Genomic DNA, 20,458 nt, shown 5'->3' on the forward strand with positions numbered 1-20,458 from the left:
CAAGTTGGAGTTGACGCTCAATGGTGTTCATGCTTTGAGATTGGCAGGAGATGGCGAGGTCATCCGCATACATATAAGCCTCCACAGTTTTGGGGATGTCTCTAGTTATGCTGTTGACTCGAATTGCAAATAATGTTGCGCTGAGTATAGATCCCTGTGGTACTCCTTCTTCCTGAATATGGGGTGTAGACAATACGTTCTGATAACGGACCTGAAAAGAGCGGTGGCGCAGGAAATTCTGAATTATCTGAGGGAGATGACCCCTTAATCCTAGGTGATAAAGGTCCATAATAATACCATGTCGCCAGGTAGTATCAAATGCCTTTTGAATATCTAAATTGACCATGACTAGATGTTGCTTCATGACAAAGGCATTCCGAATATTCGATTTAGCTTTGATAAGGACATCAAGAGTGGATCTGTTCTTACAAAAGCCGCTCTGATGATCTGTTAAAAGGTTCTCTGCTTCTAAGATCCAGGTAAGCCTCGTATGTATCATTCTTTCAAAAACTTTCCCCATACAGCTTGTGAGAGATATTGGCCTATAATTGTCAACCAAAGAAGGGTCTTTGCCTGGTTTTGGTATGGCAAGTATGTGAGAATGACACCACGGAAGTGGATAATCATTTTCTGAGAAGATTCTATTATAGAAGATCAATAGGGTACGTAAGTCCTCTTCAAGTAATTGTTTTAGCATGATGTAATGTACGTCGTCTGGGCCGGCAGCACTATTTGAAGATTTATTTAAGGATTCTTTGAGTTCTGTTATATTAAATGGTTGATTGTATGGAAGTGAGAGCCGTGTGGAAAAGTTAATTTTGCGGCGTTCCTCATCTGCCTTGATGCGCTGAAAGGAGATGGAGTAGGAAGCAGAAGCAGATATTGAAGAAAATGATTCTGCTAGCGCATTCGCGATTTCCTTAGGTGCCGAGAGATCTTTTCCATTCCAACAGAGTATTGGAGAGGGTGGTCGAATGAATTTTCCATTTAGCGCTTTAATTCTTCTCCAAATGAATCGTGGGTCAGTGTCTTTGGTGATAGTTGAGGCAAATGAAATCCAGGAGTCACGCTTGGCTTTTCTCCTAATCTGCCTTGCTTTGGCTTTAAGTCTTTTGTATTCTATTAGATTACTGGTTGTAGGAAACTTACGGAATTTGTTCCAAGCACGGTTTTTCTCACGCTTGGCATTAGAACAATCTGTGTTCCACCAGTTGTTATGGTGGGAGCACTTGTGGGGTCGTGACTTCGGAATTGAATTTTTTGCTGCATTTAGTATCTGATTGGTAATGTAGTTAGTTACGTCTTCAATTGGATGTTGCTGAACATAACTCCTGTCTAACTGGACCTGGGTACAGTAGCTCTCCCAGTTTGCCTTCTTGAACTTCCAGGTGGATCGGTGCTCGAGATTTGCAGTTACCCGTGTTTGTAATGAGCAAAGGATTGGGAAGTGATCACTGTTTAGAGGATAGTTTAGCACTGACCATGTCATACTTGGGAAAATTGCTGGTGAGCAGATTGACAAGTCTATTGCAGAAGTAGATCCTGTAGATAGGTGAATATAAGTGGGAGATCCAGAATTTAGTATAGTTAGGTTGTTATTATTCATGAATGTTTCTATTAATTTGCCTCTTGTGTCAATCGCAGGCGACCCCCATAATGGATGGTGGCCATTGAAATCACCAAAAAGGCAGATTGGAGATGGTAGTTGCATAACCAAATTATCAAGTTCTGTATTTGACAATGGTTGAGAAGGGGATATATATATAGAAGTTAGGGTAATTGATATACCGATTGAAATACGTGCTGCCACAGCTTCTAGACTAGTTTGTAATTGAATTTGCCTGGACGGTATGTTTGATTTTATAAGCACAGCTACTCCTCCGCGAGCAGGAGACTCCGAAATCCTGTCTTTTCTATATATTGTATAGTTTGTAAATTTTGGTGAAGCCTTGAGATGATAAGAAAGTTTCTTGTAGACATACTCCTATCGGATTATATTTAATCAGTAAATCTTTTATGTCGTCAGAATTGCTTCTTAGTCCTCTGCAGTTCCACTGTATGATATTAGACATTATTTGAGTTTAGTTGTGGTCGATTGGTCTGACTGTTTTTTAGAAGTGGAGCATTTCGGTCTGTCTTGTTTTATTTTCTTTTTTCGGAAAATAGGGGCGTACTGAATCCATGGTGTCATTTGCATGGAGTTCCAAAATGGGTTCCCCATTATCTAAATGCTCATCTACTTCCATACTGTTGGTAGGAGTTTCCATTTGTTTTGAACCTGTGTCAGATTTCGTTTGCTCTGTGTCATATGAGACCGATGGAGTATCACTAGGGATACTGATTGGGGTATTTGTAGCTTCGCTAGTTTTATTTTGAGGATTTTCTTTTTTTGAATTTGAAAGGGTAGATTTAAGCCAATTAGCCATTGAGGTATTAGGCGGAATTGATACATCTGTTTGTGCTCCAGTGGATACATAGTTTCTAGTGCGAACAGCGTAGGATCGACTGCTAGGCATGCTCAACATAACTTGCCTACGTGCTTCAGGAAACGTAACTTTATTTTCTACTTTATATTTTTGAATTTTTTTCCCTGTAATCCATAATTCGCAAGATTTGGAAAAGGCAGGGTGACTTCCCTTGCAGTTTGGACACGCAGGGGTTGCCACAGAGCAATCAGCTTGAGTATGGTCTTTAGATCCGCATATGGGACAGATGGAGTCACCTCTACATGCCTGCTGTGAATGACCATATTTCTGGCATTTGAAGCAACGAACGGGATTCGGGATATATGGTCTAATACGGCAATTCAAATAGCCAGCTCTGATTGAGGATGGTAAGTCTGGAGTACTGAATGTTAAAATGATGGTTCTAGTTGGAGTTAGATTCCCATCTTTTTTAGTCATGATTCTTTTTTACACTTGTTACCTTTTGACTACTAAGTTCTTGGAGTAGTTCTTCTTCGGAGACTGAAGTTAGGTCCCACTCACTGATCACACCTCTTGATGAATTTAAGGTTCTGTGGGGAGTAACTGATACTGTTAGCCCCCCAAAAGATGTTGTATTTAACAGCCGCTCAGAATGTTTTGAGGTGGCTGTTTCGATCAGGAGGTCTCCGGATTGTAGTCGCTTCACCATTTTTGGTGACCCTGCAATAGACTCTAAACACTTTTGTATCAAGAATGGTGATAACTTGCCTACAGGTTGGGCAGATAACAAATGTACCACCAAGAAATTCGGTATATCATTTTGACATTTTGCTTCCCTTCGAAGCCTTTTTGGGTGAACACAGTCATGGTCAATTTCAGAAGTCTCTTGTCTTGAGCTCAATGGCTCTAAAGGTGGATAACTATTTGTATCCATATTAGCTCCTTTTGGCCCTGGGGGTTTACCTTTACCACCCAGGTTACCGGCCCCGCCACGGGGAGGCAGGAGCAGTGCCGCTTGTGGCCAAGCGTAGAGGTTAGTTTAGTTAGTAGAAGTACTAAATTAAAGAAAAAGGTACTTTCCTTCTTCTGGGCTCACCTCTTAAGTGTTTTTAAGAAAATGAAGCTACTTAACGAAAAGGTTTAATAAGTAAGGGAGAAAACAAAAGAGAACCTAGTCGCTTACCAAAAAACGCTCTTTAATAGCACGAGAATCGCTTGGCCACGGAAACACTTGGCACCCGGGGCCCGATATGCGGTGGTCATTCCCTGACCTTTCCACATCCTCCGTATTTGGTGGTGATGGACTCGAACCTCAGTCTAATCAAGAAGCATGTGCTACGCACTGCTGCTCCTTCCCACCTGGCAACAGAGGCACTAGAGAAGATTCAGAAAATGTATTTATGTTTTTTATATCAGTGAAGGGGAAACACATTTCACCAAAATAACGTAAAAACCCACACAATTCCAGCTATCAGTATTATCACAAATGCAATTAGATCGAGTTTACTACCAGTTTATAACAGATTCCACTAGCAGAAACGCAACTGAAAATCGTTTTTATTGTTTTATGGCAGTAACCCCCAGAAATGTTCTTTAGTAAAACGTGAGCTAGTGAGGTGTTAATAGTGTGTCTCTGCCTTTACAGTGTTGTTTATTCAGTTGCTACACATGCGCAGCTTTGTTTATGTGTATCAAACGAATTGATACACGTAAACCTCTTCATTTTGTAATTGTGCTTTATTCCTTAAAAATGAGTAAAAAGGAAGCATCCTGGTGATACTACAGATTCAGAGAGAAAAAGAAAAGCAATATTGATAAACAGAGGCGGACTGGGTAAAAAAATTCCTACCTGGGAAAATTTGTAGTGGCCTCATACTAGCATTTATGGCCAAAATCACACTGGCCTCCGGCCCACCGGAATTTCCCCGCTAAGGCTTATGGCTAGTCCGCCTCTGTTGATGGAGAAAAAAATATGAAATTGTGAAACGCTTTGAGCAAAATGAAAGACCATGTGATACTGCACATGCTACAGGCCTAAATGAGGCAACACCAGAATTAGAAAGAATGCAGAGAAAATAAAAACAACTTTCATAGCAGGAACAACTCAAAGTGTAATTAAAATCCATTAGATCAAGATACAAAGAATTGGAAGAGATGGAACAGCTGTCATCTGTTTGGATAGAAAATCAAACAAAGAACAAGTTTGCTTATGATAGAAGCAAAAGCATTAGCAATATTTTATTACGATAATTTATTGTGTTTGGTAATGTTTTGGTTACAAATGTGTGTTCAATCTTGGATGGTCGACACTAACCCTATTTTTCCCATAGGGCCTGTTGTTTATATTACACGATTTTGCATTGCACGAGGGTTTCTAGGAACACAACTAACGTTCTATACGAGGACTGACTGTACTTAGCAACTAAATAAGATTTATATCGTTTGAGAATGAACTAATATTTGGGAAATGATAAAGCTTACCAGGTATTCGGATAGTTCTCCTTTGAAGGGATCCCTTGACATGGCATAAACCAATTCCAATGCTTCTGACACTTCTAGAAGCATTCATTCCGGGAAGCTTAATTTGGAATTGCTAATACTTCCAGAGTTACATTCTAAATGAAAAGTTTCCTATCATTGCAAAGCTAAACCTTTTGAGGAACGTTTAAGCTTGGGGGGAGGGGATAATCACAGGGAACTAAATCTAGTGAGTGTGGCAGATAGGGGACTAAAGTAATCAAGTGCTTGGCAACAAATTCCTAAATGAAAAGTATTGAGCACGCAGGGATACTGTCATGACGCAAGTGCCAATTTCATGAGGCACCCTTTTGCAATTATTTTCTATGAAGAGCATTGCCCAATAGCAGTATAACTGTTTTGTTGTATCCTTGGTTCACTGTTTAACCATGCAGGCTGAATTCTTAAGGAACAATGTCTAGCAAATTGAAAATATGATAAGCACGTCACTGTTGATCAAGAATGTTTTGCTTTTTTAAGACTGAAAAGATGGAGTTTTCAAACTGAGAGCAAGCGACTTTCTTCTGGCTTACGGCCATACATTCAAAATTTGTCATCAGTAATGATGAAAGAAAATAAGTGTGGGACATCAGTGCAATGTGAGGGCAAAAACTTCAATGAAACATGTCGCATTATTGAATCTTCACTGAATTTTTTTTTTTTTTTAATGAAAACCTCAAACACAAGGTATTAGAACGTATAGTACTTAGAACCAAGTGTGTGTTGAAGATTGAGAATATGAAAGAAGACACCTGTTGACATTACAAATCAATTTCCATAGATTGTGATCGTCAGGAAATATATGCAAAGAGAGGTTGTTCCAGAAAACAAAAGTTGAAGGAATAAATGAAGAAGAAACGTTACTTCTGTGAGTTTGAAGTTTGACAGTAAAAGGATGCTAACTGGTAGTGACACGTGTTCAGACTGGTCTGGGAGAGAGAGAGAGAGAGAGAGAGAGAGAGTTGGAATTATAGAAGCTAATTGAGAAAAGCATTGCCATGGAAGTTACTACAGAAAATAAATGCAGCAGGAACAGAATATCTATACCACTATTACTCTTGGCACCTCCATAGCCAGGTGGGCAGGAGCAGCAGTGCGTAGCACACGCTTTTTGATTAGACCGGGGTTCAAGCCTGTGACCATCAAATAGGGAGGATGCGGAAAGATCAGGGAATGACCACCGCATACACAGCGGCAACCCCCAAGGCAGAATGCACTGGTCCCACAGGAACTAGTAGTTGTTGGTGACTCTATTGTCAGGGAAATGGGGAACATGATTTGTAAAAAGGATAGGTAGAACAGAACCAGGGTATGTCTGCCAGGGGGAAAGGTTCATGACGTTGTAGAGCAGATATCATCTTTTAAGGGCACAAAAGGTGATATAGTTGTACATGTTGGCACTAATGATATTAAAAGTAGGAGACCGGCAGAATTACTTAACAAGTACAGGTCACTGTTGAAAACAAGCTGTGAATTAGGGTTGAATTTGAAAGTGTCTGCAATTCTACCCAGACACGACAGGAGGGAGGATATGATAAGAGCCATGTCGATCAATTCGGCCCTGGAAAGATTGTGCAAGGCTCAAGGGGTAGAATTTTTTTCAGAGTGGTCTGTACTTGTTAACAGAAGGAACTGCTTCTACAGGGTTGGGATACACTTAAATAGAAAGGGTGCAAGAATATTTGCTGATGCTATCGAGGCAGTGTTAGGAGGGTCGGAAAACTGCTAGCTTGGGGGGATACGAGGACTAATAGATTAACAGTAGCCACTGGCAGAGTTGAAAGTGATTCTTGCACTGCTTCTATGGGAATGAGCAGAAGCCTGGAAAACAAGATGCAGGATATTTCAGAGACCACTGGGAGTCACTGTGGTACAAGTAAACACATGGGTGGTGTTAGGGTAGCTAAGAAAAAGAACAGGTGCATGTATACTTGCGTGTACACCAATGCTAGGAGAATGGTAAATAAATTTGATGAATTTGAGGTATTGCTCAAAGCATCAAAGGTGGATATTGTTGGGATATCAGAGACGTGGTGTTGCACAGGTATAAGGAATGCAGAACTGGAATTTGGGGAGTACAACGTCTACAGAAAGGACAGACAGGATAGAAAGTGAGGAGCGGTTATGCTGTTGGTTGGGAAACACATAAAATCGAAGGAAGTGAAGCCAGTTGACATCGCTGGAGAGTGCAGTGTCGAGTCAGTTTGGTGTGACATAAGCACTGGGAGATCAAAATTGAGAGTAGGAGTGTGCTATAGGCCTAATGACTCTGAGGAGTATAATAAGAAACTTTACAGAGAAATAGAGTTGGCCAGTAAATCAGAGAGTCTTATAATGGGGGATTTTAATTTCCCAGATATTGACTGGAATTTGTGGATTGGGCACTCACACACTAGCAAGGCTTTTGTGGATTTATTGGATGATTGTTTTCTACATCAGCATGTTCAGGAGGCAACTAGAGGGAGTAATACTCTTGATTTGATTTTCAGTAGTGATTCTTCATGCATTAAGAATCTACAGATAGAGGAACCACTAGGTGGCAGTGATCACAGTGTGCTGAAGTGGGATTTACTCCAAGAGGTAACTACCATCAGGGATAAAGGGAAGGGTTATTGCCTTCGTAAAGGCGACTACGATGGTCTGAGACAGTATTTAAATTCTATACAATGGGACCAACTGATGATGTTACCAACAGCCAATTCAAAATGGGAAGCATTCAAAGAACTTATCTTGGAAGCTACTAGGCTTTACATACCAACTAAGAAATATTGTTCAAGGTTTAGGCCAAAATGGATGTCAGATGAACTAATGAGGCATATGGCAGAGAAGAAAAATGCATGGGATACTTACAAATTAACACGTGACACAGAAGCCTATGATAGATATAAGTTGATCTGTAACCAAGTTACAAATGAGGTTAGGCAGGCAAAGGCAGATTACGAGAAATCTTTGGCAAAGGATGCAAAGAAAAACTGTAAATAGTTCTTTTCTTATGTAAACTCTAGAAGGAAGGAGATGAATCAGATTGGTCCACTTGATATCGATGGTTCAACTGTTGATGATCCTGCTCAGGTAGCTAACAAACTAAATAAATATTTTGCATCGACATTCACACATGAGTTATTCAGGGAGGGGAATGCCAGAGTTGTATTCAACTCTGGCAGTAAGCTCGATAATCTTGTAATAACTGAGAGTAAAGTGGAGGAGAAATTGTTGAAGATAAACACAAGAAAGGCACCTGGGGTGGATAGGATCTATCCAGTTATATTAAAGGAGGCAGCAAGGGAAGTAAGCAAACCCTTAGCCATAATTATGAGAGCTTCCTTGGACTCATGGGAGGTACCCATAGACTGGAGATGTGCAAATGTGATCCCAATTCACAAAGGAGGATCAAAGGCTGACACAAGTAATTATAGACATGTGAGTTTAACTTCTGTTCCAGGAAAATTAATGGAGGCACTGGTTAAGGAAGCACTGCAGGATCATCTGGACACGACTTCAGTTATAGCTCGGACACAGCATGGTTTTATTAAGGGGAAGTCTTGCCTGACCAATTTGATTGGATACTATGATGCAGTCACAGAAGAACTGGATGCAGGGAATAACTTTGATATTATATACTTGGATCTTAGAAAGGCTTTTGATACTATTGCACATGGAAGACTGCTGCACAAATTGGAGCAGTGTGGCATTGGAGGCAAATTGCTGCTATGGATAAAGGTGTGTTTGAGGAGGAGAAGACAGAGAGTGGTAATCAATGGACACTGCTCATCGTGGACTAATGTTATTAGTGGTCTAATTTGTCACTAATGTTATTAGTGGCAAATTAGTAGTCCCTCAGGATTCAGTGTTGGGTCCTTCATTGTTTTCTGTATTTATAAATAATATTGATGATGGCATATCAAGCTTAATGTCCAAATTTGCAGATGATACAAAAGTTGGCAGAGTTGTTAAGGACACTACTGACGCAATGCTGCTGCAACACGATCTGGAAAGGTTGAGCAGATGGGCTGAGAGGTGGCAAATGAAGTTTAACATTGACAAATGTAAAGTATTACATATGGGAAACAGCAACCCCAGAGCAACGTATCAACTCTGTGGTACTACACTGACAATGATGAAAAGGACCTGGGGGTTATTGTGCAGGTAGATATGAAGTTCTCTGAGCAGTGCAGACGGGATGCAAGAGTAGCTCATGGTGTCTTATCAATGATATACAGGAATTTTTCTAGGATAAGGGATAAGGAGGTGATTATTCCCTTGTATAAGGCAATGGTCAGGCCACACCTTGAGTACTGTATACAGGTCTGGAGGCCTCATTTCAAGAAGGATGTAGAGCTGCTAGAATGAGTATAGAGAAGGGCAACAAGGTTAGTGAATGGAACAAAGGGTTGCTCTTATGAAGAAAGGCTTAAGTTTTGCAAATTACAGTGTCTGGAGAATAGGCACCGGCGAGGTGATCTAACAGACGTGTATAAAGCCTTGAATGGTTTGAGCATGCTCAATGCTGATGGGATCCTGCCTCTTGCTCAGAATAATCACCTGAGAGGGCATAAATTCAAATTGAGGAAAGACAGATGTAGGATAGATGTGCTGAAATTTGCCTTTAGCCAGTGGGTAGTTGGTTGGTGGAACAGACTTCCATCCCTTGCTGTGGAAGTTGATAGCCTAAATAAATTTAAGGTTCAACTGGACAGGTATTTCAAACAAACAGAGGGGTGAAGTGGAATTTTTTTTTTTTTTTTTTTGGCTGATGCTGCATAAGCTTGCTTTCCTACATCATATGCCTCTACTAATGCTAATGCTAATATCCCCGGAGCAATATGGTCTTAGTTGCTAATGCTCCTAAAAACCAAATAACAACAACGACTATTACTCTTCTGCCAATCAGCAATTTGCTGATTGGCAAAAGAGTAATGGTGAAAGTTTGTTGTTGTTTTTTGTTTGTTATTTGGTTTTAAAGATCATTAACAACTAAGGCCATATTGCTCCGGGGATATGTGGTAGTCATTCCCTGACCTCTCCGCATCCTCTGTATTTGGTGGTCACAGGCTCGAACCCCGGTCTAATCAACAAGCTGGTGCTATGCAGTGCCGCTGCTGCTGCCCACTTGGCTACGGAGGTGCCAATAGTGAAAGCAAAAGAGAATTTTTAGATGCAGAGGATGAAATATTTGTGATGTGTGATCTTCTCTGGAAATCTCAATGTCATCAAAGATAAGCATAGGAGCAGAAGAATCCTTTTGGAAATATAAGAGAGCATTGAGCGTTAGAAGGATGGAAATCAAATAAGTTATCTTTGCCCCACTGGAGATCAGCATTTAAGGAATTTGTAGTGGATATTCCAGAAGTTGAGGCTGTTTGTCCAATATAAGCTTTCTCGATCTAGAATGTGGAATGCAATGTGCTATTTCAACAAAACTATGGATAGAATGTCTAGACAATGAAAGAAGGTCATTAATATACAAGAGGAAAAGAGTGAGAGAATGAACTGAACCTTGAGGAACATTGGTATTAGTAGAGAAGTTAGAAGACAGAGAGCTGTCTACCATCACTTGCGGTGAGCAGTCAGGAAGAAAACTGGATACCCAATTACAAAACCAGTTGGCAAACCATAAGATGGAAGCTTATTTAGAAAATTTTTATGCCAAACACAATCAGAAGCCTTTGAATTGTCAAGAGCACCAAACTCAACTGCTTGTGTTTCACCAAACCTTTCTAGTCAATTTGTCCAAAAATGGATAAAATAAGCCATTATATAACCAGCAGATTGACATTGAAAGAAATAATACTGGCAATCGCTGATCAGACGGAAGGTTTCTAAATAGTTTAAGTGTTAGTGGATAATAGATTTTTCCATTGCTTTAGAAAGAGTATAAGTGCAATGGGATGATGATTGGATGGGAGGGATTGTCATCTTTTTTAGGAATTGACCAGATATGAGCAAATTTCCAAGCAAAAGGGAAAACACCTGTGGAATAAGGAAGTGTAACAAGGCATCGCAGATCAGGAGTAAGCCCAGGAGCACAGGTTTTGAGAACAAGTGGAGAATTACCATCAGAACTGTTTAAAATTCTTCTGAACTCCCTTTGAAGGAAGAATACAGGAGGCATTGAATGGAATTTACTGGAAATGGGTAGAAAGTGCTTTACCAAGATCATCAATACATGAGTTATAAGAAAAGTGGGATGCTAGTAGGTCAGCATTATCTATGGCCGAGGTGGCAATAGAACCATCTGATTTTGACAAAGGTGAGAACAGAAATGGACAAAAGTTGAAGCCAATTACTTCGGCAAGAAACCAGAGTACTCGACTACCATTTGGACTAGAAGCAAGTTTTCCATTCTTAGCCTATTCGATATCTAGTTTGGACTGATTAATAACTGCTTTACAATTATTGTGAGCTTTGGTGAAAGCACAAAATTAAACTAGAGATTTGGATACAAGTCAATTGTGATATGCAACATTCTTATCTTGAACACCTTAGCACATTTATTGGAAAACTAGGGTTTATATAAAGGACAAGATTTTAAGGTGGAGTGTGGAATAAAGGATTTCATCCTTACAAGAATAATTTTACTGACACAATTTGAGAAAATATTGACATCAGATGAGATGAAAGAGTAATCCGACCAAGGAAAAGAAATCTTGCAGATTATCCCATTTTGCATTCTTGTAATGCCACACAGCATGAGGTTGAGAATGGCCACAAGAGAAAGGTTCCATTGGAGAAGAGACTATTATCAAGTTGAGATCTGAGGTGCCTAGAGGAACACTCACCTTGACCATGTACTTGGAAGAGTTGCTTGTGAGGAAAGATCAAGAGTGTTGGTTACATGGTTAGGATTGTCTGGTATTCTGGTAGGTAAATGAACAATCTGTGCAAGGTCATTAAAAACTGCAAAAGCCTCAGCATCTTGACCAGCTGGGTTCATGTGACTAGAAAACAGAAGCCATCTGAAGTTGTGAACATTAAAATCACCAAGGAAAATTACCTCACTGTAAGGAAAGTTGAACTGGAGAAAGCCAAGTTTCAAAAAAGAAATCAAAGAGTTCCAAGTGATTGAGGTGTTTGGAGAATGACAGAGACAACAGATGAATTTTTACACAATGTGGTAGAAACAAACTTCCATCTGGTACAGTAGATCAATTGATCAATCAACAGTACCATATGGAAGTTTGTTTCAACAATCAGTTATTCTGGCTGATCAATCAATCCTGGTTTGCCTTCCTACAAATGGATCCATATAAATTTTGAAGCATTACCTTGTCAGAAAGGGCATCTCCTGGTTGTACCATGTGATAAACTAGAAGCTCATTAAAGTTGACATTTCAGCACGTTTCTCATGTTACTGATGAGCTGAAGTTTTCATTCTATAGTAAGAACAACCTTTTTCATTTTAACAAGGTGAATGCAAATTAAACAACTCTAAAAGATTGTTAAACTTAAAGGTTTATTGAAATATTATATAGAGTGAGCTACTAGGTAGAAACCAAAGCTAAGAATAGAGATTTCTGAGAAAATTTAGGATCTTGTTCACAGAAACATTATAAAATGTAAAGAAGAAACAAATGAAGTCACATATTTCTTTGTTATCTGATTTAGACTGATTAAAAATTCCATGAGCTGTAGAGATCCTGATGAACCACCCCAAAATAATTGAGAATCTACTATAACCAGCTAATGTGTCTGTAATGTCTATCTTAACACCACATTAAAACTACTGATGAAATTACCTACCCTATTGCATTGATTTGGATCAATGCTTGACATTGAAAAAAGTTCTTCTAGGCCTGAAAGATTGCCTTCTTCAACTGCACAGAATAGTGCTTCAACAACAAAATTTTCATCTTGCTATAAAAAAGAAGAAAAAAAAGAAGATAATCATGAAATATATATCTTCTTCTTAAAAGAAATAATAATACACTATGTTATTTTAAGTATTTTTCATTATACAAGGTATGTCAATAAATTTCGCGGACTGGTGCTGTTGTGGTCATGTTGATCACTTTGAAAATAAACAGAATTGGTATGTTTTAGTTAAAACTTCCTATAACAGATGGTGGTACACAGATTGTTCAGTAGGCTGACAGTTTGCAAGTAACAATCAGTTTCATTAGTAGTGTTAACATTCCATGTCTTTATTTTGCAATGGAGCAACGAACAAATAAATTTTGCTTTAAACTGGGAAAATCTGCAACAGAAATGTAAAAAACTGTTTATAGTGACAAAACATTAAGTCACACCAGTGTGTTTGAATGGTATTAGAGGTTCACAGACAGACATAAGGATGCTCAAGATGACGTTGACATGTGGTTGACAGATGCCCAAGAAGTGGGCATCTGTCAACCACATGAAATGAAGAGAAAGTTGCAAAAAACAAAACAAAAAAAAAAATTCGGAAAATTTTGGCAAGAGATAGTACTTTGACTCTCAGAATGAAGACTGATGAGTTGAATGTGAATACGGAGATCATTCATCAAATTCTGCATGCAGATTTAGGGAAAAGGAAGTTCTGTGCAAAGTTTGTGTTGCACAGCCTCACACAGATGAGCAGAAGCAACAAAGAATGTCACCATGTGAAGACTTCATCCTAACTTGTCAAGACAATCCAAATTTCCTTGACTGTATTGTCATTGGAGATAAATGTTGGATTTTTCAGTACAACCCACAGGCAAAGCACATAGTGGACTTCAAAATCATCAGCAAGGCCCAAAAAGTTTTGTTTCCAGAAGTCCAGGAATCAAGATGATGCTGATATGTTTTTTTAAAAACGGTGAGATTCGCAAGGAATTTGTACTTGAAAGGGAGAATGGGGGGAGGAGAAGAGAGAGAGAGACAGTAAATGCTATGTTCAATGTACAGGTGCTTCAAAGACTACTGAAGTGCATTTCTGGGGTGAGGCTGCAATTTCAAGAGAAAGGCAGTTGGTTCTTGTTGCACGACAGTGCCCCTGCCCATTCTGCATTTGTTGTGAAGACATTTCTGATGAAACATGGCATTGTAGAGATCAACTATCCAACTTCTCTCCAAATCTAGCAACACCAGACTTCTTCCTCTGTACCAAGGCCTTCAACAGAGAGAGATTTCGGGGTGTTGAGGACATAGAGAAAAACATAACTGCCAAATTGAACATCATCTGTTTGGATGCCTTTGCCAACTCTTTTCAGTAACTTTTAATGCACCAGCTGATTGGTGCATTCAATCAGCTGGTGATTACTCTAAATATAAATTAAACCATATTTTAATTCTTTCACTTTGTATTCTTTTTATTGCACCAGTCCAGGAACTTTACTGCAAAAATTCATATAATCAACTCATATGCTCTAAAAGAAACAAAGGACAAATAGTTGAGAAACAATCTATCATGATAGAATATCACTTATCTAAATGAAATGGCAAATGACAGGGTTCAGATTAGTAATTTTTCGATGAAATAATAAAGATAATACAAATGAACAGAACAGATATTAACCAGGTAGCGGTTATGCCCCTGATTATAACAAAAGCAGTTGATAGCACCTCACATGTGCCCAAATTTTTTTAAATTTTTTTTATTTGTGGAAAAAGTTCATTTATCTAAGGAATTCTGCTTGAAGTGTGCCACTGCCTGATTTTTTACTAATGGATTGTAATGTTTAATCAATGTGATTTTTTTAAATTACAGTATTTTAATGAAAAATGGTGCATTTTTTTACAAGTGTTATTTTGAACAAAACAAAACTTTTGTTAATTCTGCTGAAAATTAAAAACAAAGTTATACTAATATATAGAGCAATAGAATAAACATGAAACTATTAGTGTCTTCCATTTTTCCAGTTCCAAAAACTGCTAAGCATGAAAAAATTAAAACTTGTGCGAATAAACATGAAACTATTAGTGTCTTCCATTTTTCCAGTTCCAAAAACTGCTAAGCATGAAAAAATTAAAACTTGTGCATGTCCACATATTAATTGGTTTTATTGAATAATAATAAGAAAAAAGAAACCAGTTTAAATCAATAACAATAATAAGACAAAAAACACATTTTGTAGAATAATTAAACGTAAAACAAGGAGTATTTAATTTCTGTAGCAGATGCATCAACCAAAAGTAATAAACATAATTCTATACAGTGCACTGAAACTGAAAGTAACACAATGAAGCAGAAGGTAAAAATAGTTACACAAGTAAAAACAGTTCCAAATAAACAATAATTGTTCACTTTTAAAAACAGTCAAATAAAACTTTGTCTGTGTTTAGGAAAGCACTGAAATAAATAAATAAATTTTCTGTTTACACTCCGGGACGACCAAACGGTTGGAGGAGTTCACAAGATAGATAGAATACAAGAAACAGCACCATATTCAGTAGTCACGGACTTGAACCCCATTCACTCAAGGCACGTGTGCTTATGCACCTGTGCACCTGACCACTAGGCTATGGCGGCCTTGAGTAACAATTAATGTGCACCAGTCATTTTGGAGAGAAGCCTATCGTGTCCCTCACGACCATCGCTGAGATAACCCTTAAGCATTTGTGTTGATGTTTTTAAAGGATCACATGCACATCTGGAAGAGTTATCCCACTTCAATCTTTAAGAAATAATTCAATTTAATTGGTCACTTTTTTGATGTCGCCTTCATTTCTAATCTATTATGATCAAAACTGTGAAAAATCCATTTTTATATTAAAAACATATATATATATTTCTTTTTATCACTTGGTAAATTTCAATTTACATTTTGCTTGTCAACAGGGCAAAAGAAATATAAACTGAAAAATTCACGTGTTTCAAAAATTGGATGCCAGCCAGACTACACAATCAAGTGAAGCCAGAAAGTGTGACAAATGGATGTGCTGACATAAAATATAAAGTCAGTGTGACTTAATAATTGGAAGCAAGAAATGTAGGTAATTTTAAATTCTTGTTTTTCAACAAATGCATATAACTCCTGATTTTTTAAGGAGTCCTTATGTGCTGTAATGTAATAACTAGATCGTACGTATAGCTTAGCTTAATTTTCTAAGGAGGTGAGTGCTGAAAATTAAGCTAAGCTATACATACGACAAATGCATATAATTAACACAAATAGTCTCAACACACTCCTTCATTTCTCCTGTTTGCACAACTAAGAGATTTCTAGAATTTTCAGTAGAGAAATGAACACTTTTTCAATGTGTACAGGAGTTGTGGCTGTGTGGACCAAATAAACAAAGAGGATGATATCATTCAAACCAGGTGGAACCCTCTGGGTTAAGGAAATCAAACCCATTAGGCCTTTGAGATGGTACTCGAAAGTAATAAAACCTCACAATTAAATAAGGTTATGTCATTATTTGAGGCATATGATTCAAGAAAGCAAGCTAAAAGAGCATCAGCCAAAAAAAACGCTACCCATTTCACCCATCTAGTCACTCCAAACATTTGTCTAGTTCAGCCTTAAATTTATTTAAGCCATCAACTTCCACAACAATAGATGGAAGTATGTTCCAGCAATCAACTACCCACTGACTAAAGGAAAACTTCTGCACATCTATTCTACAACGGTCTTTCCTCAATTTGAAACTATGCAACCCACAGGTTAGGAATCTGAGCAGGTAGGAGAATCACATCAGCATTGAGCCTGCTCAATCCATCCATGGCCTTTTACACATCAATCATATCACCTCACAGGTGCCTATTCTCCAGACACTGAAACTTATAGAAAGTAAGCCTCCCTTGGCAAGAGCACCCCTTTGTTCCTCTCACCAATCTTGCTGCCATTCTTTGTACTCATTCTAGCAACACTACATCCTTCCTAAAATGAGGCCTCCAAAACTGTACGCAGTACTCAAGGTATGGCCTGACCATTGCTTTATACAAAGGGATAATCACCTTATCTCTGCTAGCAAATTTTCTATATATCATGGAAGAGACTCCATGACCTACTCTGGCAGTCCGTATGCACTGCTCAGAGAACTTCATAGCTGATTGCACAATTACCACCAAGTCTTTTTCATTCTCCACTTCCTTGAGTTTAGTACAACAGAGTTGGTACATTTCCCTTGTGTTACGGCTACCCATAAGCAGTACTTTGCATTTGTTAATGTTAAACTTCAGTTGTCACTTTTCAGCCCATCTGCTTAACTTATCTAGATCCTGTAACAGTAACATACTGTCTTTACTGCCATTAACAACCCTGCCAACCTTTGTACCATATGAAAATTTGGACAAGCCTGATATACCTTCATCAATATGATTGATAAATACATAAAGAACAATGGGCCCAGCACCAAACCCCAGAGGACTCCACTGTGTGCAACAGTATCAAAAGCTTTCCTGAAATCCAAGTATATGACATCAAAATTATTTTTTGCATCCAGTTCCATTGTCATCATATCATAGTATCCAATCAAACTGGTCAGACAAAACCTCCCCTTAACAAACCCATGCTGTACTGAACTATTACTGCAGTCTTGTCCAGATGATCCTGCAATGCTTCTTTAACCAGTAACTCCATTATTTTCCCCAGACCATAAGTTAAACTAACAGATCTATAATTATTTGTGCCAAAAAGGGTGACACAAATACCCTCAGTTTATGACTATTTGGGAAGGATTCAAGCAGAAAAAAAAAAAAAAAAAAAGCAGGAAATAATTCTAATGAAAAAAAAAAAAAAAAAAAAAGGTAAAGTTGGCGTGCCTCAAGAGGGAATGAACCCCTCCTCCAAAACAGCTGATTAGCATTGGCAAAGGAACATGATGCAAGAAAGCAAGCTTATACAGTAACGGCCAAAAAAACCCCCCTTATTTCACCCATCCACTCACTCCAAATGTTTGTCAAGTTCTGCCTTGAATCTATTTAAGCTATCAACCTTCTACAACGACAGATGGAAGTTTGTTCCAGCAATCAACCAGCCGCTGGCTAAAGGTAAACTTCTGCACATCTATTCTACGTTCTTTCCTCAATTTGAAACTATGCCCTCTAAAACGATTATTCTTATTCTGAGCAAGAGGAAGAAACCCATCGGCATTGAGCCTGCTCAAACTATTCAAGGCTTTATACAACTCAATCAGATCATCTCGCAGGTGCCCCATCTCCAGACACTGTAATCTGCAAAACTTAACCCTTTCTTCGTAAGAGCAACCCTTTGTTCCATTCACTAATCTTGTTGCCCTTCTATGTATTCATTCCAACAGCCCTACATCCTTCTTAAAATGAGGCCTCCAGACCTGTATACAGTACTCAAAGTGTGGCCTGACCATTGCCTTATACAAGCGTATAATCACCCCCTTATCCCTGCTAGAAAACTTCCTGCATATCATTGACAAGACACCATGAGCTACTCTTGCAGACCGTCTGCACTGCTCAGAAAACTTCATATCTGCATGCACAATTACACCCAGGTCCTTTTCATTCTCTACCACTGTCAGTGTAGTACCACAGAGTTGATACGTTACTCTGGGATTACTGCTACCCATATGTAGTACTTTACATTTGTCAATGTAAAACTTCATTTGCCACCTCTCAGCCCATCTGCTCAACTTTTCTAGATCCTGTTGCAGCAGCGTACTGTCATTAATGTCATTAACAACCCTGCCAACCTTCGTATCATCTGCAAACTTGGACATTAAGCCTTAAATACCATCAGTAATATCATTTATAAATACAGAAAACAACAATGGACCCAACACCGAACGCTGAAGTACTCCACTAATAACATTAGTCCATGAAGAGTAGTGTCCATTGATTACCACTCTCTGTCTTCTCCCACTCAACCATCCCTTTATCCATAGCAGCAATTTGCCCCCAATGCCACACTGCTCCAATTTGTGCAACAGTTTAAAAGGCCTTTCTAAGATCCAAATATATATGATATCAAAGTTACTCTTTGCATCCAGTTCCTTTGTAGTCATAGTATCATAGTATCCAATCAAACTGGTCAGACAAGACTTCCCCTTAACAAACCCATGCTGTGTCCGAGCTATAACTGAAGTCTTGTCTTAATGATCTTGCAATGCTTCTTTAACCAGTAGCTCCATTAATTTCAATGGAACAGAAGTTAAACTAACAGGTGGTCACATTTGCACATCCCCAGTCCATGGGTATCTCCCCTGAGTCCAAGGAAGCTCTCATAATTATGGCTAAGGGTTTGCTTGCTACCTTTGCCGCCTCCTTTAATAATAACTGGATAGATTCCATCCACCACCCCAGGTGCCTTTCTTATGTTTATCTTCAACAATTTCTCCTCCACTTTACTCTTAGATATTACAAGATTATCTAGCTTACTGCCAGAGTTTAATACACCTCTGGCATTCCCCTCCCTGAATAACTCCTCATGTGTGAACGTAGATACAAAATATTTATTTAGTTTGTTAGCTACCAGAGCAGGACCATCAACAGTTGAACCATCGATATCAAGTGGACTAATTTGATTCATCCTCTTCTTTCTAGAATTTACATAAGTAAAGAACTCTCTGCTGTTTTTCTTTGCATCCTTTGCCAAAGATTTCTTGTAATCTGCCTTCGCCTGCCTAACCTCCTTTGTGACTTGGTTACAGACCAGCTTATATCTATCACAGGCTTCTGTGTCACCTGTTATTTTATATGTATCCCATGCATTTTTCTTCTCTGTCACATGTCTAATTAGTTCATCTGACATCCATATAAGCCTAAATCTTGAACAATATTTCTTAGTTGGTATGAAAAGCCTAGTAGCTTCCAAGATTAATTCTTTGAATGCTTCCCATTTTTAATTTGCTGTTGGTAACCTCTTCAGTTGTTCCCACCGTATAGAATTTAAATACTGTCTCAGACCATAAGCAGTACTCAGACCAGCGTAGTCACTTTTATGAAAGCAAAAACCTTCCCTTTAACCCTCGATGGTAGTTACCTCTTTGAGTAAATTCCACTTCAGCACGCTGTGATCACTACCACCTAGTGGTTCCTTTATCTGCAGATTATTAATGCATGAAGAATCACTACTGATAATCAGATCAAGAGAATTACTCCCTCTAGCTGCTGTAGAAAACGATCATCCAATAAATCCACAAAAGCCTTGCTAGTGTGTGAGTCACCAACCCACAAATTCCAGTCAATCTCTGGGAAATTAAAATCCCCCATTATAAGACACCCTGATTTACTGGCCCACTATTTCTCTGCACAATTGCACATTACTGATCAGATTCATTAGGCCTATAACACATACATACTCTTATTTCTCCCTTCCTAGCACCTAGTCACACCAAACCGACTCAACACTGCACTGCCCACCAACATCAACTGGATGCACTTCCTTAGATTTTATGTGTTTTTTAACTAACAGCATAACTCCTCCTTCCTTCCTGTACAAACTGTAATCCCAAAATTCCAATTTTGCACTGCTTATATCTGTGTGACACCATGTCTCTGATATCCCAACAATATCAGCCTTTGATGTCTTGATTAGCACTTCAAGCTCATCGAATTTATTAACTATACTCCTAGCATTGGTGTACATGCAAGTATACATGCACCTGTTTCTACTCTTAGTTACCCTAACACAGCCCATGTA

The 20,458-nt window shown here is 38.7% G+C and overlaps 1 protein-coding gene across 1 annotated transcript in view; it reads right to left on the reverse strand.

Moving 5' to 3' along the window:
- LOC150083332 (death-associated protein kinase 1-like) overlaps positions 1-20,458 on the reverse strand; it is a 574,715-nt gene that overhangs the window by 232,014 nt on the left and 322,243 nt on the right. Inside the window, exon 10 of the mRNA XM_090377188.1 lies at positions 12,684-12,797. Within this exon, the coding sequence (XP_090233314.1) occupies positions 12,684-12,797 (114 nt within the window). The remainder of the gene's footprint in view (positions 1-12,683; positions 12,798-20,458) is intronic.

Source organism: Mastigoproctus giganteus, chromosome 7 (assembly GCF_048544385.1).
Source record: "Mastigoproctus giganteus isolate SK-2022 chromosome 7, ASM4854438v1, whole genome shotgun sequence".
In the NCBI taxonomy this organism is placed as follows: domain Eukaryota; kingdom Metazoa; phylum Arthropoda; class Arachnida; order Uropygi; family Thelyphonidae; genus Mastigoproctus; species Mastigoproctus giganteus.